Here is a 25,080-nt window from a genome sequence, read left to right as displayed (position 1 = left end):
GACAGAGAGGAGACTGAGAGGACAGAGAGTGGACTGAGAGGACATAGAGTATACTTAGAGGACAGAGAGTTGATTGAGAGCGGACTGATAGGACAGAGAGTAGACTGAGAGCACATAGAGTGGACTGATAGAACAGAGAGTGCACTAAAAGTATATAGAGTGGACTAAGACGACATGGAGTGGACTGAGAGTACATAGAGTGGACTGAGAGCATATAGAGTGAAATGAGATAACAGAATGGTCTGAGAGCATATAGAGTGGACTGAGAGAACAGAGAGTGGACTGAGGGCACATAGAGTGGACTGAGAGGACATATGGTGGACTTAGAGCACATAGAATGGAATGATAGGACAGAGAGTGGACTTAGAACACATAGAGTGGACTGAGAGGACAGAGAGTGGACTCAGAGCACATAGAGTGGACTGAGAAAACACAGAGTGGACTGAGAGGACATAGAGTGGACTTAGAGCACATAGTGTGGACTGAGAGGATATACAGTGGACTGAGAGGACATAGAGTGGACTGAGAGCACATAGAGTGGATTTAGAGCACATAGAGTGGTCTGAGAGTACAGAGAGTAGCCTGAAAGGATATAGAGTGGACTAAGAGGACATGGAGTGGACTGAGAGTACATGCAGTGGACTGAGAGCACATAGAGTGGACTGAGATGACAGAGAATGGACTGAGAGCATATAGAGTGGACTGAGAGGACATAGAGTAGACTTAGAGGACAGAGAGTAGACTGTGAGGACAGAGTGGACTGAGAGGACATAGAGTGGACTTAGAGCACACAGATTGGACAGAGAGGACATAGAGTGGACTCAGAGCACATAGAGTGAACCGAGAGAACAGAGACTGTACTGAGAGGAAATAGAGTGTACTTAGAGCACATAGAGTGGACTGAGGACATACAGTGGACTGAGAGGACATTAGGGTGGACTGAGAGCACATAGAGTGGACTTAGAGCACATAGAGTGGTCTGAGAGGACAGAGAGTAGACTGAAAGGATATAGAGTGGACTAAGAGTATATGGAGTGGACTGAGAGTACATGCAGTGGACTGAAAGCACATAGAGTGGACTGAGATGACAGAGAATGGACTGAGAGAATATAGAGTGGACTGAGAGAACAGAGAGTGGCCTGAGACCACATAGAGTGGACTGAGATGATTTAGACAGCACATGTGTGGACTTCGGTCCTGCGTTCATAGACATCTATGACGTAGTGCAGAGGGCGGCCACTAGAGGGAACCCAAGAGTTGGAGCTTAATCTGAGACGATTCTAACCGGCATCGGAGTTGTACCCGGTGTGGCTTAGTGGATAAAGCATTAGCACGTAGAGCTGAAAACCCGGGTTCAAATCCCGGCGCCGGAGAGAATTTTTCTCCGTTCCATTACTCGTTCATCGCAAGTTAAAAATGGCTGATAAAACTTCTATTACGAACATCATAAACATTTATGTATTTAACTTACAAGACTCCATTAAACTCAGTAAATGACTAAATGAAACAAAATAGGTCATATACTTAAGAAATGAAATCTATTCTATTTGTATACATATACACATATTAATGCTGCTTACAACACAGTACATGTTATAGTTTTCTCTTTTTAGAACTCATAATTTTAACATTGTTCTTTGCACTATGAAAAACAAAGGACTAACATCAATTCTTCAGTAAACATAAATGAGGACATAATCTTAGGACTAGCGCACATGTAAGACTGTCAGCAGACTGTCCTGTCGTTGTGTGAAGCATGTAACTCATAAATGACACGACAGTTCAGTCCGAGAGCATGCATACACATAAGACTAAACCGTCATTCTCTTGTTCACTTTAGTTCCACATTCTTCTCTCTATGCTCGTTGAGTATGGAAGTTAGCATTGTTACAAGAAGACAATATCGAAAAACGCCCTGCTTTATGTCAAAAAAATTACTGTTGTTTACTTTAATTGGTTTAATTTATGACGCTTTATCAACTGCTATGTCTATTTAGCGTCTGAAAGAAATTGAAGTGGTAATGCTAGCGAAATGAATCCAGAATTCACCACCGAAAGTTACCCAGCATTTGCTCTTAATGGGTTGAGAGAAAACCCCTGAAAAACCTCAATTAGGTAACTTGTCCCAAACAGGATTTGAATCCAAGCCCACTCATTTCATGGCCAGGCATACTAACCATTACTCTACCAATTTTGGCAAGGGATTTGCTCAGCTATGGTACCAGGATGAAGCGAATTGTCGCCCGAAAATAAAACTGAAGCAAGTTATTGTCTGAGTGCAGTGGTTATGACATATCCTGGTTTTCCTCACCCGTTTCTGCTGGCCTCTCTGTAAAGGCTTGTGAATGGACTGTCTTAGTTATTTCCTGAAAACATTTCATCTTAGGAATTGAGATTTCTACGTAATATTTTAAAACTGTTTAAAATAACTTAAAGAAAAGGACCCCGTTAAGTAACAGTTACGTGATTTCTCCTGTTTTGATGATACTGTGACGTAATCACTTGGACGGACAGTATTTTGTCTTTTATTTTATTTCAACAATTTAAGCTTAAACTTATAGTGCAGGCCTATTTACTTGATAATATGCTATGAACAGTTTCATGGCATTTTCAGGGTTAAATTGACGTTAAATCTGTCATTATTGATAAAATGCTTCTTGTTTTCATATGGCTTGCCTATTACAATTTTTTCGTATTGATCCTTGAGTTGAAATGAGAAACTCCTAACATGTGTTCCACAAATGCATATGCTATTTTCAGCAACAGTTTCAAGGAGACACTCATATGCAGTATCAACGAAATGTATGCTATGCTTAGAGCAAGCAAATTATGAAGTACACAACATGCCTTAATTATGCAGTTGCAGATGCTAACATCTAGCTCAGTCTCAACAATAATAAGTTCATCAAAATTTTGCGTACTCATGCGAAAATATGAAAAGAATTTTGTAGAGCAATGTGGTTTCGTAAATAGTATGGTATTTTTCTTGCAACAGTCTCTCAACATATAACAGATGCACCAGAAATTCCTTTTCCTCCTTTTCCTGAGGCAAATCACAAGTGCACATACCATACTGTAACAATTTCCACAAAAGCCATGTTTGACAATCCTCTACTCTCTGCAAATGCTCTCACAAAATGAAAGCTAGAACGACTGAAAGGTCATTTGTGTGTGTTCTCTTATATATTTTGAAGCACCGACAAAAAAATCTGGGATTGTTTGGAGAGTCCTGTCATTGTGTCGTAACAGTGAAAACATCTCTGTATGTTCTAATGGGCCTTGTGCGAATAACTAAACGGTTGTCTGACTGTCGTACATGTGCGGTAACCCTTAGATACACTTTCTACACTTTACAATAACATGGAAAAGCTCATCATTAGATAGACGTTGAGCACTTAAGAATTAAAAGAATCCTTCATCTTCTTCAATATAGTCTTCCTGTGTTCCACTGATAACATCTGCTAACATATGTTTCGGAATCTCTGAACCTCTCACATGAATTGTGTAACAGGCATTCTCCATTTTACTTAAACTTTGGCGCAACGTGATAAGTTTCCGAGAAATTTCCTTGTATCCTGTACAACTAACACTCAAGAAACCACTGTAGATATCCCTTACAAACACGCAGGTTTGGTAGCATCCTTCTATATTTCCTGATCCCAAGTTGTTTATGCATTTTCGCATCAATTCTCCTGTTAGGTCTGCCACTCCCAGAATGTAATCCATTGGAGAGACTTGAGTTTTAATTGAAACAGAAGTTTCCATTTCTGTTACTGGCTCACTCTCTTTATCTTGACCATCAGTTGATGTTTCTATAACTTCAGAACTTTGACTTTCTTCTTGTTTTAATGTGCTCTGATTTTCGGCTTCGTCAATTGTATAATTGAGTTCTTCCTGAATGTCAATCCAGTGCTGAAGAGAGTTATTCTTTAGATAATAGTGGAATGTTACTGCTTCAATGTACTCTTGTAGACCTGTCGCAAAAGTTGACAAAATTAGTGACATACATAAGATTACTATCCAGTAAAGAACATATTGTATAATGTTAACAACATTATTACTAATAAATAGCTTATTTCTGGGGTAATTTTGAATTTAAAATTCGATACAAATATGAGACTGATTCTGAATAGCTACAGTTATTTCTCATTTTGAGAAGTATGTAATTGTGAATAATGTGTCTCAGTGTGATGTACAGGTGTCAAAAGAAAAAGAGACTGCTCTCTAGATACTAAGTTCCCTTCAGGTATCTCCGTTACAATTCGGAGACAGGCGATGTTACATGTTGTTGGACCACGATGTCTGCTATGCCCAGTCATAATGAAATTATTCTATGTGTTACATTTGTAGTGTAGTGGTAGTGGTAGTATTTCGGGCTGGTATTCATGAGGTTGTGTGTTCGAACACCACCAAGTGCTTTTTATGTTCTTTTTTTTTTTGTTTTTAAGATAGAGAAAAAATATAATTGCTGCTGTCTATTTTAGGACTGTTTTAGTAGGCCTAATTAACATCATGTTTATGAATGCATTATGCCAGACTTTATCATTATTTGTTATGACATTATGGCTGCAAATGGAAAGAAAAAAAGAAAAATTGTATACTCAACAAAAATATCTTTCGTGGCATAAACAAAACAAGCACACTGGCGTCTGCTTAGAAAATTCAAACAATTAAAAGTTAAAATTAAAAACCAAACCAAAAGCCACGATTCAATTTAGTCTATCTTCCTCCAATTTCGATCACATTTTACAGTCGAGTGGACATGTCCTGGACAAGCTTCCACAAATCATCAGGACATCTTGGAGGGGGATTGGGCCAATTTTTCCGCATATTTTATGCTTCTTTACTTGTGCCCCCGTGGCTCATTTGGAAGAATGATTGAATTCAAATGTCAACATCTCAGGCTTAAATCCTTGTCGTTCCTTTTCATTTTATTATGTTACAGCATAGTATAATGTAATAATATAAGAAGAAAAAACTAACACTAGTATTATGTAACTGTATTTTTTCAAATGTAACATTAAATTTATATTATTTATATCGGTAAAGAACTATAACAGAATATAAGTGGTAACTTGAATATATTATTTATTTCGTTAAAGAAGGATGACAGAATATAAATGATAACTTGAATATTATTTATATCGCAAAATAACGATAATAGAATACAAATCATAACTTGAATATTATTTATAATGCTGAAGAGCTATAACAGAATATAAATGATAACTTCAATATTATTTGTATCACTAAAGAACGATAACAGAACATAAATGGTAACTTGAATATAATTTATATCGCTAAAGAATGATAGCAGAATACAAATGATAACTTGAATATTATTTATAACACTAAAGAACTATAACAGAATATAAATGATAACTTGAATATTATTTATATCACTAAAGAACGATAGCAGAATAGAAATGATAATACATCTTGATTACACAACTTTTAACACTGTATCACTTCGGAATATGTATGATGTATATATGTATGTATGTGTGTGTGTGTGTGTGTGTGTATATAGGCTATATATATATATATATATATATATATATATATATATATATATATATATATATATATAGCCTATATGTACGACCAGTTCTGAAGATGACCCAAAATAGCTCGAAACACGTTAACAAGGTACGTTAAAATTTAACACAAGAAAGTTCTTATCATACATATTCCGAAAAAAATGATAACTTGAATATTATTTATAATGGTAAAGGACTATAACAGAATATAAATGATAACGTTAATATTATTTATATCGCTAAAGAATGATAACAGAATATAAATGGTAACTTGAATATTATTTATATCGCTCAAGAATGATAACAAAATAAAATGATAACTTGAAGAAGGCTCGAACTCACAACCTTTGAATCATTAAGCGAGCACTCTACTGCTACTCTACAAGACACAGGTATCAAATGACTCTGTAGTTCCGAAACTGCTTCTACAAGCGCGAGCATCATGTAACATCACCGTGATCTGAAGTGAACTTAGAAAATATTCGCTGTTCATGAGTGTGGATACATTTTTTTTCGACAGCTGTACAGCTGAGTCTCTATAGACCAGTTTCTGTCTCACTCTTTTTCAATTCACTGTGGGCTAAAACAAAGAAATGCACTACCATCTTTACTTTTTAACTTTGCGCTAGAATATCCCATTAGGAATGTCCAGAAAAACAGAGAGGGTTTGAAATTGAAAGGGTTACATCAGCTGCTTGTTTATGCAGATGACATAAAGAACCTCCAGGTTCCTTAAAAGCCATTTGTAAGTAAATGAGGTAATTGTGAATTGTACTTTTAGCTCGTATGTGTCTATATAAACAAGTAAAAAAAGGCCAGACCAGACATAAGCCTATTATATTATAAGATGATAGACATGTATTAAGAATATCTTGTATAATTCATCTGCACACAGATGCACTGAAACAGTAAATGATTTTTAATCTGCTCTAGAAGATTTTGTTTCGTGCAGGGAGAATATACTCTTACCATGCACAAACACAAAATAAATGATGAAATAATTATTCCTTTATGTGCTCTGAAATAACATTCTAAAATTCCAGTGGCATGTCCTCCAGTACACAAGGTAAGCACTGCTTACCTCTATGTAAAATTAATTGAAAATCTAAATTAATCTTTATAAAAATGAATTATATCATTTATTGAAAGCTTAAATTGTTCGGTGTTATTATTTTAATAGTTGCCCATGCTTGGTTCTATCATCTGACACATCACACTATGGCAGAATGGTCAACTTGGCGGGGAAGTGGGAAATGTCAATGGTTCTGTCATATCTCGTGCCAGCGAAAAGGGACATTGACATCTGGACTTGGCAGAGTCAGAGGGGAACGTAAGGTAGTTCGTGTGAGGTTGGTTCCGTCACATCTCGCACCAGCCTTCACATATGGACTCGCCAGGGGTTATGGGGAATGTCAGGTAGTTCGCGTGAGCTCGGGGACTGTAGATCAGCAACTGAAAACATTTATAGAAAATGATACTATATTCACTAGATTGTCAAACATTATAGAAAATGATTTGATTGCATCAGTCAGCAATGTTATGATGGCACATATTAGAAAAGAAATTCAAGAAACTCGATTTTTAAATATATCTGAAAACAGGACTGCAATGCCTTGTACAGTATTGCGAATGACCTCATGAAAGAATATAACTGTGGAGAAAAGTTAGTTGCACAAAGTTATGTTGGCGCAGCTGTGATGGCTGGCCATTTGAATGGTCTAATTGTAATTCTCGTAATGTTGAAAGAATCCATGAGCACAAGAAGGAACTTCAGAATCTTTTCAAAATAATTTCTAGCTTTGAGTCTGACCAGAATTGGGATCAAGAGTCTTTTCGAGCAGTTCGGGGAATTTTAAATACAATGGAAGAGTTAAGTTTTTTATTAGAAGTGTTTGCTTATATTTTCCCAGTTACGGACACCCTTTATGACATCCTGTAAGCTAAAGCTGCTGATATAAGATATTGTGTAAATAAAATCAGAGAATTCCAGGGAACCTTGCAAAACAAACGTGAAACATGAGGAATTTTGGCATAAAATATATGAAGGTCAAGAACAATCAACATAACGCCAAAAGGATACCGACAGCCTAGATCGCAAGACACAATATAAACATCTGTTTTGCGAAATATTTGACGTAATGTTACAGCAGCTGAGAGAAAGGTTCAATAATTTGGAGTCTCTGCATTTTCTAAAGTTGCTCAATGGGAAGAATTTTTATCAATATACAGACTGTTTTCCAGAAATAGCACTTCAGTCTTTGAAAGTCACTTATGCTTCTGTGTTTGGTTTCACTGCATTAAGGTCCAACTAATTACATGTATGTCGGAAGATAAGTATAATAAATCGGTTAATGACCTCTTGAATTTTGTCAAAACCAATGGACTTGAAAAGGCATACAGTGAAGTGACAAAGTTGTGTGAATTAGTTTTAACAGTTCCCACAAGTGTGCTTCTGTGAAACGTATGAAAAACATAAAAAAAAACTAGGCACACAACACTCAGGGGCAGGAAAAACTTGCCAACCTGTCTCTAATATCATTAGAAAAGGAATAACAGCAGCAAACATTTTACGACAGTGTTATAGAAGACTTTGCAGAAGTAGACAAGAGAATCCAGCTACACTTAAAATAAAACAGGTATCAATTTTATTTTCATGTATTCATAATTTTGGCACATATTACGGTATTTTCATGTCTTATATTTATTACTTCCACCTTATTTCTAATTGCTTATCCAAACCAAGCCCTTCACCACACGCCACTGTAAAATTCTAAAATGTGTAATGTTTTGCAAATACAAGAAAAGGTTTCTAAACATTCCATACTGTGATTTTGTAGTATTTTGCTACAATTTGTTTCGTATATACTGTATAACCTTAGACAAAAAAAAAAAATTATCCCTTCAGAAGACTTCAATTGATTCCGTGATAGTCTGGGTGACGCAGTTGGTAAGTGCTGGCCTTCTGTGCTCGAGGTTGCGGGTTCGATTCCGATCTAGGTCGATGGCATTTAAGAGTGCCAATGTGATAGGCTCATGCCAGATTTACTGGCATGTTAAAAAACTCCTACAGGACAAAATTATGGCACCAGCGATGCTGATATAACCTTGGCAGTTGCAAGCGTTAAATAAAACATAATTATTAATTATTCCGTGAGAGCTTAGGTTTATATGTGACCGAATTCTCATGCATAACTCTGCTCTGTTTCTTTGTTTATTGCTTTTTCTGTCTGTTTATTGCTCAGGTGTCATAACTAATTTATAAGAAGGTATTGAAGGGGTAAATTAGGTGAAAAATAAACATTCTTTCCCTAGCTTTGTGAATCAGGCACTGCCCAAAGTGGACTTGGGCAAATTTATGCTATAGGAGATTGGTAATTTTTTGTGTCTAAAGTTATACATATTCAGAGTTCACTCAATTACTCCTACTTTTTTTAACATTCAAATTATTATAGTAGGTACCACAATCAATTACTGAAGACCATATTCATATGCAAATGAACTTTTTTTTTCTTAAATTACTCTAAAAATAAGCTCCATGTGTCAGTATACAAGTTTTTGAACTATTCTATATATGTATTAGTGAAACACATAACTGTAATTTTATGTAGGTAAAATAATTTTATTGCAAGCTGCAAGGAACTATTTGCTATAACAATAACAAAAATACGTATCTCTATGCAATACTTTAATAAACTACTTTAATTTAATCAAGGCAGACAGCAAGTAAATAAATACACAAATAAATAAAGCTCGAATATCCTTCAATATTTGCAGGTATAGCTCAATTTCGCTCGTTTGCAAAATGTCAGAGTGAAAAAGTGGCCAGATACTACCTGATTTGATATAAGAATAAATTACACGAACTGCATTGTGAAATGCAGTCTATGACGTACTGAGCAGAACTTGGAATGTTTCAAAACTTTCCAGTTACAATATTAAAAATGTCCTTTCGCTTAGTACATTATATTTACACAAATACTTCACATCAAATAAGCTATATCTTTAAGTTTCTTCTATAATATTCTCTTGGTTTTAATACTCCTTACCATTGTCTTCCCACTATCTTAATGAAATCCAATTACAACTTCTGGATTTTCTCTGTTTCCTCTTTTCTCCCTCACATGAATCTAGCATGGGGAGGTTGCCAATGGAAAATGTGATATTTAATGAAACCCACACCAAATCGTAAGGTTTCAAAATTAAATCACACACACCTGAGTTATAAGTGCAGATGGCCAGTCATTCTTCCAAAAAAACAGTGTTGTCAAGTTTCATGACTGTCTGTCTAAGGTTATCAGATAACATACTGATATATATCACACGGTATAAATAATATTTATTTTCAATCTTACTACATTGTCCACATTCAATATTACAAACATTTTAGGCGTAATAGTTAAAAAGTCTGTAATAACAATTAAAATTATATATCAGTAATCGAGCTGTGGTAGTAAAATTAAATCAATACTGAATTCATAACATATTTTTCTGACTTGTCAGTCATTTCAATCAAATTCCCATTACTTTGAAGACATTCATGAAAATCATTACAGTTCATTTCAACAAACAATGGAAAGGAGCACACATGTTTAGCAGGGCTCTTGTGAGCACAGATGTTGACACGGCAGTGGAGGATCATTCACCGTGAAGTGACCACTTAAGAAGAGAAGGTTAGTACATATAATAGAGGAAATTAATAAGAAGAAAATTGAGAGTGTGGTGAAACTGATAAGATGGGTGTGTATTCATAGAGCAAAAATGGGAAATTTCAATGAAAAAAAGGGTGAAATGCCAGCGATTAAGTGTCCTTCAAGTGATGAGATACTAATATGAGCAGTAAAAGTAACAGTGGCAGTAATGCTCATAATTGAGAGTGCTGAACTAAACTCAGGAGTGACCAAGGGAGCAGAGACAATGCTATTAAAACTGATAAGAGAAGAAATGAAAGAAAGGTTCAAATCAATGATGGACGAATTCAAGCAACATTTAAAGGATATGAAACACAGAATAGTAGGGTTAGAGCAAGAAATGGAAGAAAAACGGAGCACATTATAAAACTACAACTAGATAACTTTAAACTTCAAAGGGAAGTGAATAACCTGGAGGACTATCAAGAAAAGAAAAATATTATTATTTTCGGCATAGAGGAGGATGGGAGAAAAAAGGAAGTGGGACCAAGTACTGCAATAAGACACTTATGCAGTGAGAGTTTCGGGCTAGACCTAATGAGGACTAGATTGAAGAAGCAGGAAGACTATGAAGAGGAAGAAATTGATCAATACTGGTCAAATTTAGAAACACAAATGGAAAAGAATTTATTCTGAATAATCTAAAGAATCTCAAACGAAAAAGGATAAAAATCTATTCAGATTACAATGCCTTGTAAGAAACAAGAGGAAGCTGCTAATACCGTTCTTAAAAAAGAGTGAGAGAGAAAGGGCAGTTTGCAGTTCTAGTGAAAGACATACTGAAGATAAATGGAAAAATATTTGATTTAGATTATTTGCAAAGAAATTTTACATCAAATGAATGTAGGAATAGAGAAATTACAATGAATAGAGTGTTGAGGGGTCCCAGGAAACCAAACGAAAGAAACAGTGGTGAAAGATTGGTGAAATTGAAGCATGCCATAGAATGTGATGATAGAAAAGAAGCAGAAAATTATGAGTCAGAATAGTCGATCAAATGACAGTGACCGAGGAGAGTAACATATGTAATCATATCAATGACAAGAGTGGGATTGAAAACAAAGTTAGAAATCAGCTGGGGTTGAGGACAGTGAACAGAGAGAGGTAGAAGAGGAAGGAAGGAAGGCAGGAACAAAGAAGGCATCAATAAGTCCAGAACATCAAAGAAGAAGGACGTAAGTAACACAAGTGCAAGGAGGTAAGTGCCAGGAGTGGAAGAACTTGTGATTCATTGGGGGAAAGTGAAAAGGAGTCAACTGATGAAAAGGGGGGGATGAAGGAAAGAAGGAAGAAGGCAAGGAAGGATAGGTACTTATGCAAGGGGAAGGACCAGAATGGAATGGATGACATCGTACTGTGGTGGCTGAGAGAGGGTAACAAATCTAGAAGAGAAAGTCAAAATCGTATGGAAAATGAAAGCTTATTAAGAATAGTATAGGAAGCTTGGGACAGCGTGAAATACTTGGGATGTAATACTATAAGTAGTAACATGAGCTGCTGACGAGAAGTCAAAAGAAGGATAGCAATGGCAAAGGAAGTTTTTAATATAAAAAGGAGTACCTCTGGAAAAAAAAAAAAAAACCTAAGGAAGATACTAGTGAAGTGCTCTGTGTGGAGTGTGACATTGTATAGAGCAGAAATATGGACATTGCAATGAAGTGAAGAGAAGCAACTAGTAGCATTTGAAATGTGAATATGGAGAAGAATAGAGCATGTGAAATGGACAGACAGAATAAGAAAGGAAACTGTGTTGAAAAGAGTGGGTGAAGAAAGAATAATGCTGAAATTGATCGGGAAGAGAAAAAGAAATTGGCTGGGTCATTGGCTGAGAAGAAACTGCCTACTGAAGGATGCAATGGAAGGAATGGTGGGTGAATGGGAGAAGAGTTTGGGGCAGAAGAAGGTATCAAATAATAGAGAACATTATGATATATGGATCATATATGGAGATTAAGAGGAAGGCAGAAAATAGAAAAGACTGGAGAATGCTGGGTTTGCAGTGAAAGATCTGCCCTTGGGCAGAATACTATGAATGAATGGATGAATGGGAGCAACGTATGAAAGCATAATTCGAAGAGTGACATAAACAACACTGGTGCACAAAAGAATAATAATGTGGGAAAAAGTGGAAATCACGAAGCTGTAAGTTAAAGCAGAGGGGGTTAATGGAAAATGAAAAGGAAGAAATAAATAGGAAGAAGACAGAGACAGAAATATGGCAGAGAAGAACAGATAGAAAGGTCAGACACTGTGACAGTTAAGGATATGGAGAGTAAAATTTAGAGATATTGGATGCGATTGATAAATGAAGGGTTGAAATTTGGAAGAGTAAACAGTGATGAGTTGCAAATGTGCAGACAGTGAACTAATTGAAGAATCAAGACTAGTATATAGGGTTTGGGTGGGGAAGAAAATAATTCACGACAGTGGGGAAAAAAGAACAGATGTATTATGATCAGTGAACTGTTAGTACTTGGCTGTTTCATTGATTATATGATAGTAGAGGGATCTATACATTACATTTGTAAATATGGGATTTATAATTTAATTTGCTTCATCAATATATGTTTTCAAATAAGATTCTACATTTTCAACGAAAAACCACTGATGTCATCACAAACAAAAATCAACTTTTATGCTAGTTATAGAACTGACAGCAACATCAGGCATTTGCTCATTATACTACAACGAATTGAAGTCTGTCTGGGAAAAGGAGAAAGTTTGGTTCTGGATGGTTCTTTGCTTTTCATTTGTTTTCCAGTGCGCTGGTGAAATCATTACTCCATATTTCACGGTAAGGACAGCAGCACACTATCTGATCCTTATCAAAGACCAACAGCAATGTTTTGGTAGCATTTCACAAACTTTTTATAGACCAATCTTTACATTAGAATTGAAGGGGTCAGTGGAAAAAAAAGGGGTATCCCACATTTTGAAAAAAAAAAAAAAAAAAAAAAAAAGTGATTTAGTAGCATATTATGGAAAATAAGATATACAGTATTTATTGTTAATAGTTCATAAAAGTACATAAACTTAATAATTTAAAACTGATCTATATACGAATAGTAATTATACACAATAAATATACATCTGGTTTGAGTGCATGTTTAAACCAATCGTGTTAACTATAAAACCTTAGAACTTACTGTGCTCCAACCACGAGAAAGTCTCCTCCGGATGAGACAAAGCGGGGTAATGCTGTGAATGAATGTTGATGTCATAAGGTCACACACGTGGGTACTCGTATCTCTATTGGCTCGCTCTCACAGCACAAACAATAACATTGATACACACATGTTTATACTACCCTAGTTACAAAATTAGATCACTGTTAATCTCCTGACCTTTTAATCTCTCCATACAGGAAATAATAAATGCAGGAGAGCACATGGTTTTTAAACAGACGTTATAACGATAATATTATCTATCTACTTCGCTTCAATAGATGACGCAATAGTAAGCACATTCCTTTCACGGTTGATCTCCTGGTTGGAGAACAGTATATATCTGCTACTTTTGACAATTCTCTACAATAAACATCTGTAAATCAATTTTCCTTGTTACTTTAATCATCTAATTCTGTTCTATGAATTTCATATATATGTTTAATTTTAGGTTCACTTATACATGATAACTAATTATTCCATAACATCATACCATATTCAGGTTAGTAGTTGTTGACACAGAGCCAGCAGACTGCAATAACTGAATCGGTTTTTTTCAATATGTAGGTCAGTCTCAACTCTTGCCACTTGCTTATCAGCAAAATTGTTTGCGTATCATCTATACCTCTTTCAGCATACATGTAATTATACTTTACACGTTAATTACCTAATCAATATCAATTGCGGTTTTATCATACTATCACATGCTCTCATTTTCATTCAGTTCTATTATACTTTCTATTAAATTTATTCTATGTGTAATCGTGTTGAATTAAAGATTGTATTTTACAAATTAATCAGTTGTTGTCTTTTAAACCTTTACTACTAAATACATCTTTCTTAATCAGGTAATTTTTAGATTTTCTGATTACAGGAAAGTTTAGTTTTTGTTGTTGCCTGCCTCTTAGTAAATAGTTTTGTTCGGTAACTCTATCATTATTTGAATATGATTATTCATATTTATTTTTGGTAATGTTTCTATATGGCCTTTTACCTCTTATTAAGTGTTCGTCATCAGCTTCATCTTCATCGGTTGAACCCGCTGCGCTCATCCGTGCTGATGGTGTGTCACTTCCTCTACCGCGCCTCAAACTACTCAAGGACTGTTGCTATATTTTCAACGATTTTCACTTGCACTGCTCTTGTTGGTTGAACCACAAATGCTTCTCTTTGTAACACTTTCACTCGACCGCCCTGTATTTCCCTCAATGGTAATTTTCTGTCTGTGGTATCACCTCGCAAACTGCCTCTTCTCTAGTTCTCGCAGCTTCTTCCATACACAGTCTTCTTTCTTCTTAAGGGATTTGTGAAAAAAAAAAACGTTTTCAGTTTTCCTAAGGTAGACTCTTATATAGTTCGCACTTGTAAGGTCATCTATTCCAATATTTATCTTACTGGATTGCTCATGCCCACTGCTGTGCTGCCATTCCAATCAGTCCTCTCTACACTTCTAGTTCTGTGTTGTGGAGACAATTCAATTCAAAATTCTTCTCTCTCTTATATCTTTTGCGAAGTCATTCTCTATGTAGATATTTGTGCCTATAAGTTGCTGCCTATTTGCAATGATATGTTATCTAATGAAATAACTGTTTAATTTAACTGCAATTAGTCTTTTCCTTCTGCTCCCAACTCTATAGGCGTTGTTTATTGCACTTGTGTCCACGTATGAAATAGTTAGTTAATAATTTTAATACTAGGAAACAAGTGTCGATTCCTGTTTCATTAATGTCCTCTTCAGCCCTGTAGATTACGATATTACTGAGTCTACTATCACTTTCCCATTTTCTAACAATTAATTTTAACATAGCCTGCTCATGGATAACCTCTTTTAACTTATTTTCCACTTCAGTATATCTATTGACTAATGCATCTATATCATTTTATATCATTTGAAACTTTATTTAGAACACTTGCCTTTTGTCTTTCTTCCCTCGTTTCTTCATGTAGTTTATCCATTCTCTTTGAAACACTTTCTCATTATAGTCTATTTCTTCTCTATCACAAGGACCCAGGTTTAGCTCCACATTTCCAATTATTAATACTATTGATAAAACAGCTGCTGTCATAAATATGATGATTCTATCAGATACTGCTTCCTTTTCATTTTTTGTACTTCTGTGGATCTGCACTGCATAATATCTACCGATTCGCAATCTATACGAGTTTAGTTCGTCACCCATACTTTCTTCACAAACTGACCTACCTTTTACACTGCTTATTACTCGACTGCACTTTGTGAACTGATTATGGAAGACGGAACAGTCCTCTATTAGTTTCTTGCACAAATGAGGTCTGGAATAGCTCTATTTTGTAATATAAAGTCATTAATAATATTGTGGTGATTCTTCTGAAGAAAACTTCTCAGTGGAATAAGGAAGCTACCCCTACATGCATTGAAAACTTAAATGTCTGCTATTTTTTTTTTTTTTGGCCAATACGAGAGAAGCTGACATGCCATATTGAGTCAAGATGACTGATATGGACTACTTGGTAAAATAAAAGCTGTTCCCTGTAAAGGAGTCTACACGAAAGATACAATAAACACTGAAGAAACAAGGAGCCACTGTACTTCACATGTGAATAATATGCAAAGTCATCACATGATAACATTGACAAGAAAATTTGTAAAAATGCATTTCTGTTTTTATATGGAATATCCAAAAAGTGTTTTAATGTTTAACAAATAAGAATATTAAGGTAGTACTGAAAGAATGTATGAGTAAGTTATGCAAGAGAAACAAAAGTCGTTCTAGAATTAAGGTAGATTCTAGAAAAGCATCTGTTTTGAGATTCAAAGGTGGACAAAGATAAAGTGGATCTACAATACACGTACAGTGACAGGGATACCTATGAGACAATTTTGTCACTTCTTAAGTATATACCAGTTGTATACCAAGAACTGTATTTGGATCTAAAGTCAGACAACAACTTCAGTGAGGACGATGTAGAAGATATTGATGATCATGATCTGGTATAGGACTTAAGGAAATGAAGCTGTAATAGCTCTCTATGTATATTGTTTCTCATCAATTCTTTTTCATAAAAACTTTTCAACATTTGCACAGAGTTGTTTTAATAAATGAGAAATTGTGTGTTTCAATTGGTTTTGATTTTGGTGAATTCAAAGACAAGTTAGAAGAATTCTACTGAAACTTTAAATATCTCAAAATTGTCTATATGAGAGATAACTCCCTTTTTCCACTAACCCCTTCGTGTATACTTCATGCAAATGATTCTTAAGGAACCTTTTCTGCATTTATTATTTCTTTCCAACCTCGTATAATGCAATAAAATCTTTTTTTCCAGGGAGTTGGCAAGAAACATCATCACATTCATAAAAATCCTTCATATTTTGCATAGTATCTAAAGTAACAGGCAATGTAAAAGTTGCACTCTTATAAGGAGGACTTTTTGAAGAACTATCTTTTCGAAATACATGAATCAAATATCTTGCTTTTTATCTTCTACCATATTCTTGTACTCTCTTCCTAGTGGCTTTTCTTTCTACAGCTTTTTATGGTTTTGATTTTGGCTTTTTCCTAAGTTTCCTTATAATATTACTACACTTTTATAGTCTCCTTTCAGTTTTTTTCTGGGTCCATTTAGCCAAGATTATTATTATTGTAGGTTATTTACGACGCTCTATCAACATCTTTGGTTATTTAGCATCTGAATGAGATGAAGGTGATAATGCCGGTGAAATGAGTCCGGGGTCCAGCACCGAAAGTTACCCAGCATTTGCTCAAGGTGGATTGAGGGAAAACCCCGGAAAAAACCTCAACCAGGTATCTTGTCCCGACCGGGAATCGACCTGGTTTCGCGGCCAGACGCGCTGACCGTTACTCCACAGGTGTGGACATTTAGTCAAGAGGGCTCTAGTAGGAGAGATAGGCTCATAAGCTGGATTAAGTGTAATCTGTCAAAAATCTCCTCACTGCCACGAGCAGAGCGCCACATCAAGCCCTCTTGCGCCACATGCACAAAAATTGGCGAGAATTTCACAGAACTTCTGCACCTGCCTGTTATATTCTTATTTACATCAATGTTTGAAAAGTGACCATCCAATGAGCTGTGGAATTTGAAATGATTTAGACATGACAACCAAATCTGTTATGTTAGAATGCATCAGATTTATTTAGAAACAATATTTTATTTTGCAAAGATCTTTATTGCAATTAGCTGTTTGCTGTTTCAGGTAACATATGATTTATAATGATGCACTTGGCTAGGAAAATCTACCAGTATATAAAATGAGTTTTCTGTGATAACATTGCTATATATTGTAAATGAAAACTCACCTTTCACTATTTCCCGGTATATTGAATTAACATTTTGTGGGGTCACTATTCCTTCTATTTCCGCAATTGGGATACTCGCATTTAATATGTGCAGCCATTGCAATGTAACAGATATAAACAAGAATTCTGCAACTAAAATTAAAAAATGTTGTTGCTGTTTTCTAATGCCAGACGTCTGACAATAAAGTCATTTGGCCTCTTGCACTCCAATATTTTTCAAAGATATTGTCATGATCAGCCACTGAAGCACAGATTTTAAGTTGTTCCAAATTCATTTCTTGATTTGAATTGCACAATGGGCAGTTAGGGGACTGATACATTTCAATTCTATGCAGGTGCTTGGCCAAACAATCATGGCTTGTTGCCAATCTAAATGCAGCTACAGACGATTTGCGTGGTAAATCGGGAATTAACTGTGGATTATGATGCAGAGAGTTCCATTTTTTCCCTTGGGATTGTGTTACCAAATTTTGTTTGTTGAAGTCTAAGTATGTAGATTTAACAAATCTTTTCACAGAGTAATACATAGATTTCGTAACAGGTCTGTAAGTAGCAGTGCTGCCCTTCTTTGCTAAAGCATCCACATTCTCGTTTCCCAGGATTCTACAATGGGATGGTATCCATTGGAATACAATTCTTTTATTGAGTGTTATTAATTGAGAGAGCATTTAGTTATTTCTACTGTTTGAGATGAAGGTGTGTGTCTACAGACTATTGATAGAATAGCTGCTTTGGAATCTGACAATATAACTGCATTTTTAAATTTATTGATGTGGCATAGAAGATTCCTGAGACTTTCACTTATTGCAATGATTTCTCCACCAAAACTTGTTGTGCCATATCCAAGAGATCTATAAAGTGAGAAGATACAGCACGTAACACATGCACTTGCACCTTGTTCCCTGGAGATCAAGAATCCGTCAGTGTATAAATGAAGCCAGTTTTGTGGAGGGTACCTAATATTAATTGTCTCTAAAGACAATTGTTTCAGTATTTCAGTGTTTACTTCTGATTTCAGTATTTCTGCTGTTAAATTTAGATTATATTCAATATTTAATAGAATTAAAGGGTTTGGTTTAATTTGTAAGTTTTCTTTTAAATTCGGGATGTTGATTTTCTGTTTTAATTCTTGAACCATGGATATGAAACTTTTTTGAGTTTTTATCTACAGAGAGGACTGTATGAATGCCAATTGTTTCCTGGTAATCTGATAAGTTTTTCATATTGGATCAGTGCTTTTGCTTCTATTGTCATTTTGATGCTGTTAATATTACTGGGGAATCTCATAGAATCTATTGGAGTTGTTTTGATTCCACCAGTAATGAGCCTGAGAGCTTGGTTTTGAACACGTTCTATTTTGTTTATGAAAGGTGAAGTAATTAAAATTTCTCCACAGTATGTCAGCACTGGCTGTATAAACATTTTGTATGTAGTGTTCAAAGTATTTCTAGAGCATCCCCATTTCTTTCCTCTAGTCTTTTCATAAGGGAGAATCTTTTACGAGCTTTTTCAGAAATATATTTCAAATGGTTGCTCCATGTTAAATTAGTGTCGAAAATAACTCCAAGATATTTGGATTCATGAGTCCTAGGAAGGTGTTGGCCATTGTATTGGATATTGAATTCTCTTTCTTTTTTACCAAGTGAAAATATTTGGTAGTTACTTTTGCTTAAATTGAGTGATTTGATGTGTTCCATTCATGTAGTTGATTTAGAGCTTTAAGAGCATAATTTTGAATTTTGTCTCTATTTCTGTGACATCCGGAAGTCCACAAAACTATATCATTTGCAAATAGTGCTGTTTTTCATGTCTGATTCCTCTAATAGGGAGGGTAAGTCATTTATATAAATAGTGAATTAAGTTGTGCTGAGGACAGCACCCTGGGGTAGACCTTGATATGTTTGTCTGTAACTAGAAAGTGAATTATTGAAATCCATACCAACTCAGGATTTTAATAGAATATTAGAATACACCTAGTTTGTTGGCATAGACAGTCATAAAAATACTAGAGAAAAACTAGGTGTATCCTAATATTCTATTAAAGTCCTATGAATTGATATGGATTTCATTACAATATCGCACATTTACTTTTCAAATTCAAAAATTCAAAATGTCTTCCTTAAAATGTATTTTCAGGAGTAACAACTTAAACCAAGCGCACGCATGTTAATTCACCATTTCCAGGAGTCTAAATTCATTGGTGGAATGTTGATAAGAAACGAAGTTAACATTCTCAGTGAAGGTTGCTTAGAGCTAAAAGCGATTAACAGGAAAAAGATTGGACTCAACCTCTCTCTTCTATTATAGCGCTCTTGATTCTAGCTTTGTAGTCACTTATTCTCTCAGCAGCTAATTTTTTAGTTTTTTCATAATGAAATACATATTATTTGGTCTCAAACATGACAATATACTAAAACATGTATAGGACTTACAACCTTAGGTCGTTAATGAATAATTTCATGTATTAAATTCGATTATCTGATTATTTTTTGTGTAACAAACATTACCACATTAATATGTAATGTTTGTTAAACAGAATTTATATAAAATTATTATTTCGAAAAATCACAATGTCCAGTAATTATATAGATTACATTAGCAAGTAAGACACAGTAAAGTTTTGTTTTAAGATAAAAAAAAAAGTTGTTAAATTATAAAACAAACTTCATATTTTCTGTAACAAGCATTACAACCTAAGATTTCTTTTAACAGTGGATAATTTCTTTAATACTTCCATTCAATATTACAACATACAGGCACTGAAACAATTACTTTCAAATGTAATTTAGCGCCAGCTTCATGACAAACAAATTCTGGCAGCAAAATTAAAATTATATTGTACTGTATAAAGACAATGTATTGTATAAAGGCAATGTATTGGAGAACATTTTAATGCAAAAGAAAAGTTTCTTTGATTAAATATAAAATTTTGTCCTTATGTCCCTCATCTTGTGGAATGACTCTCTAGTCATTTAGTAAAATCCCACCAGACATACCTGGATGCATGAAAAACCAGGACATGTCCAGGAAAACCTCGATGTCTGGTAACTCTATGCCTGCAGTTCAATTGTTAGACGTAGCTGAATGGAAAGTAACGTAAACTAGTATGTGTGAGAACTCAGAGTTCGAATCTCCTGCACTTGCGATTTTCCATCTCTTATTTTGCTTTACTATTTTGTATTGTATTTTGTATTTCTGCATTATCACTGTACTGTTCCCCCCCCCCCCCCACATATATTGAAATCAATTTTTCGCGTATACTTAGCTATGAGTGTTATTGAATAGAAGGAAAAAAAAAAAAAAGAAGTTACTTAAATTGCGGATATTTTAAGCCAGGTTCTCAAGCATACTAGTACACATTACTTGCTATTCATTCATATATTATATTGTCCAGACTGTAACTGATCTGAGGACAAGAGTTTTGAAGTATTTTTATGATTGTCTATGCCAACAAACTAGGTGTATTCTAATATTCTATTAAAATCCTATGAGTTGGTATGGATTTAATTATAATATAGCACATTTATCTTTGGCAATCTCCTGTTGAAAGCTGTTTGACTTTACACACATGCCTCTCCTATTTTCATTTCAGTGTTGAATATATGTGCCGCTAAAATTAAATGAATAGCAGCAAAGACTCACCTGCTGTGTACGCTCTAGTGTACTGATAAGGATCTTCTCCTCTCAGTTCCTTGGCAATATTTTTGAAATGTGTGTTTGCAAGTTGACTTAAACGTGTTGCAGAATCTGTCAGTATAACTTCTTTCTTACTTTCTCTGAAATACAGAATTTTACATTAAAAAAAATGAAGAGTGTAGTCAGTTAAGACAATCAGTTGACAGAAAATGAAATCAAACAGAATAGCCTACATAAAAAAATGTTTAAATTTCCATATGAGTTCTATTAACAATAAAATTAATTTTGATGGCATTCCAATGAGTCCTCAAAAACTATTAAATTTGCTTTGTTGATGAATTATTGGATTAGAATGAGGAAGAGTATTTTGTAAGAAAAAATAAAATAAAGAATTTAGTATATTTTGCCATTTTACATTTAGAATTTTTAGATAAAAAGGATTTGAACTCAGTTTACTATTCCTTGGTCCATTCATATTTAGGTTATGGAACATTTTATGGGGTAATTGTGTTGACATGAATCGAATTTTTGTATCTTAGAAATGCATTATTAGAATATCTAATTTTAAAATATAAAATATAAATAAAAATATATGTTGTTGTTGTTTTCTAATGCCAGGCGTTTGGCAATAAAGTCATTTGACCTCTTGCACTCCAATATTTTTCAAAGATATTATCATGACCAGCCACTGAAGCACAGATTTTGAGGTGTTCCGAATCCATTTCTTGGTTTGAGTTGCACAATGGGCAGTTAGGGGACTGATATATTCCAATTCTATGCAGGTGTTTGGCCAAACAATCATGGCCTGTTGCCAATCTAAATGCAGCTACAGACGATTTACGTGGTAAATTGGGAATTAACTTTGGATTTTGATGCAGAGAGTTCCATTTTTTCCCTTGGGATTGTGTTATCAAATTTTGTTTGTTGAAGTCTAAGTATGTAGAGTTAATAAATCTTTTCACAGAGTAATACGTAGATTTAGTTACAGGTCTGTAAGTAGCAGTGCTGCCCTTCTTTGCTAAAGCATCCGCATTCTCGTTTCCCAGAATTCCACAGTGGGATGGTATCCATTGGAATACAATTCTTTTATTGAGTGATATTAATTGAGAGAGCATTTCAGTTATTTCTTCTGTTTGAGATGAAGATGTGTGTTTAGAGACGATTGATAGAATAGCTGCTTTGGAGTCTGACAATATAACTGCATTCCTAAATTTATTGATGTGGCATAGAAGATTCCTGAGACATTCACTTATTGCAATGATTTCACCATCAAAACTTGTTGTTCCATATCCAAGAGATCTATAAAGTGAGAAGAGACAGCACGTAACACCTGCACCGGCACCTTGTTCTCTGGAGATCAAGGATCCGTCGGTGTATAAATGAAGCCAATTTTGTGGAGGGTACCTAATATTAATTGTCTCTAAAGACAATTGCTTCAGTATTTCAGTGTTTACTTCTGATTTCAGTATTTCTTCTGTTAAATTTAGATTATATTCTATATTTAATAGAGTTAAAGGGTTTGGTTTAATTTGTAAGTTTTCTTTTAAATTCGGGATATTGATTTTCTGTTTTAATTGTTGAACAATGGATATGAAACTTTTTTGAGTTTTCAATCTACAGAGAGGACTGTACGAATGCCAATTGCTTCCTGGTAATCTGACAAGTTTTTCATACTGAATCAGTGCTTTTTCTTCTATTGTCATTTTGATGCTGTTAATGTTAGTGAGGAATCTCATAGAATCTACTGGAGTTGTTTTGATTCCACAAGTAATGAGTCTGAGAGCTTGTTTTGAACATATCCTATGTCGTTTATGAAAGGTGAAGTAATTAAAATTTCTCCGCAGTATGTCAGCACTGGCTGTATAAACATTTTGTATGTAGTGTTCAAAGTATTCCTAGAGCATCCCCATTTCTTTCCTGCTAGTCTTTTTAGAAGGGAGAATCTTTTACGAGCTTTTTCAGAAATGCATTTCAAATGGTTGCTCCATGTTAACTTACTATTGAAAATAACTCCAAGATATTTGGATTCATAAGTCCTAGGAAGGTGTTGGCCATTGTATTGGATAGTGAATTCTCTTTCTTTTTTTACCGAATGAAAATATTTGGTAGTTACTTTTGCTTAAATTGAGTGTCATCAAATTTGATGTATTCCATTCATGTAGTTGATTTAGAGTTTTAAGAGCAGAATTTTGTCTCTATGTCTGTAAGATCCAGAAGTCGACAAAACTATATCATCTGCAAATAGTGCTGTTTTCATGTTTGATTCCTCTAGTAGAGAGGGTAAGTCATTTATATAAATATTGAATAAAGTTGTGCTGAGGACCGCCTTGAGGTAGACCTCGATATGTTTGTCTGTAACTGGAAAGTGAGTTATTGAATTTAGTGGCAATGAATCTTTGACTAAGGAATTCTGATATCCATCTGAACATATTGCTGGAGATACCTAATTTCTGGAGTTTCAGTAATAATTTATTTCTCCAAACAGAGTCATATGCTAACTGAAAGTCAATAAATATTGCCAAGGTATCTTTTTCTTGTTAAAACTGTCTTTTATTTCTTGGCTGAGGCGTTTGACTTGTTCATTGGTAGAGTGTAGTTGTCGAAAATCGGCTTGTCTTGGTGATAAAAGATTTTGGGATTCTAAATACCAAGTTAATCTGTTGGAGATCATGGACTCCATGGTTTTTGCTATCATGCTTAATAGTGCTATTGGTCGATAACTATTAACGTCATGAGCAGGTTTCCCTTTTTTGTGAATTGGTACAATGATTGCTTTTTTCCAAGCTGCAGGAATTGAGGTGTTCCATGATAAATTGAAAATGGATAAAATTACAGACTTGGCTTTTTCCCCCAGATGTTTCAAAAATTCGGAATGAATGTTGTTGGGGCCAGGAGATTTCTTGGTTTTTAAATTTTGTATAGCTAGAGTTAATTCTTTGGAAGTAAAATTTTGATGAAATATTTCAGGTTTTGTACTAGTAATATTGTTTTTATTATTTTTATGTAATTCTCTTTTGATAAATTTGTCAGTTTTTTTGATATTGGGATGTAATCTGTGAGAGTTTGAGTAGTGTTTATTAAATGCGTTTGCTATATCTCTACTATCTGTTAGTGTTTTGTTATTATGAATAATAGGTTGGCTAGTATTTTCCTGTGTATTGGAAATATTGTTCAGAAATTTATATGTTTTAGCGCTATCGGTTCTGTAATTAATATTTTTAATAAATTTATTGAAACTGTTCTTTTCTGCTGTTATGATTGCTTTTTTAAGAATGGCAGTCTTCTTCCTCCAATCTTGAGTACCTTCTGGTGTTTTGCTATGTTCTGCTTTGGTTCTTGCTTTATCTCTATCTTGTTTCAATAAATTCAGGTTTTCTGTCCAGAATGGGGGTGTATTTTTTTGGTTTTCCTCGTGGAATGTGCTTTTTTGCAATTTTAAGAAGGGATTCACAGAAATATTTGTTCAATCTATTTGAGTTTGTATTTTCCATTAGTGGTGTGTTGACCTTGAGGTGTTCGTCGAGTTCTGTTGTAAATAGTTTCCAATTCGCTTTCTTAAAGTTCCATGTTGTTTTGTTATTGTAGGGTTCCTGTCTTCGGTTTTGGTGGAGATGGATAGAAGCAATGATGACTCTATGGCCAGATCCAGGGTCTTCAATTATTTTTTTCTTGGTTTCGTGATGGATATCTGATGTTACTAGTAATAAGTCTGGATTTGTACCAGAACCAGAATAATGAATGAGGACAAGTAGAC

General features: G+C 34.6%; 1 protein-coding gene across 2 annotated transcripts in view; it reads right to left on the bottom strand.

Moving 5' to 3' along the window:
• Positions 1–1,516: 1,516 nt before the first annotated feature.
• The window catches only part of Trax (Translin associated factor X), a 107,991-nt gene continuing 84,427 nt past the window's right edge, over positions 1,517–25,080 (bottom strand). For both annotated transcript variants that reach the window (XM_069826539.1, XM_069826540.1), the window contains exons 3-4: positions 21,333–21,466; positions 1,517–3,974 (exon numbers count right to left, since the gene is read on the bottom strand). In XM_069826539.1, the coding sequence (XP_069682640.1) occupies positions 3,403–3,974; positions 21,333–21,466 (706 nt within the window). In that variant the 3' untranslated portion in view covers positions 1,517–3,402. The remainder of the gene's footprint in view (positions 3,975–21,332; positions 21,467–25,080) is intronic.

This window comes from Periplaneta americana, chromosome 5 (assembly GCF_040183065.1).
Source record: "Periplaneta americana isolate PAMFEO1 chromosome 5, P.americana_PAMFEO1_priV1, whole genome shotgun sequence".
Classification (NCBI taxonomy): Eukaryota; Metazoa; Arthropoda; class Insecta; order Blattodea; family Blattidae; genus Periplaneta; species Periplaneta americana.
The sequence above is the reverse complement of the archived record's forward strand: the minus strand, read 5'-3'. Positions and strand labels throughout refer to the sequence as shown.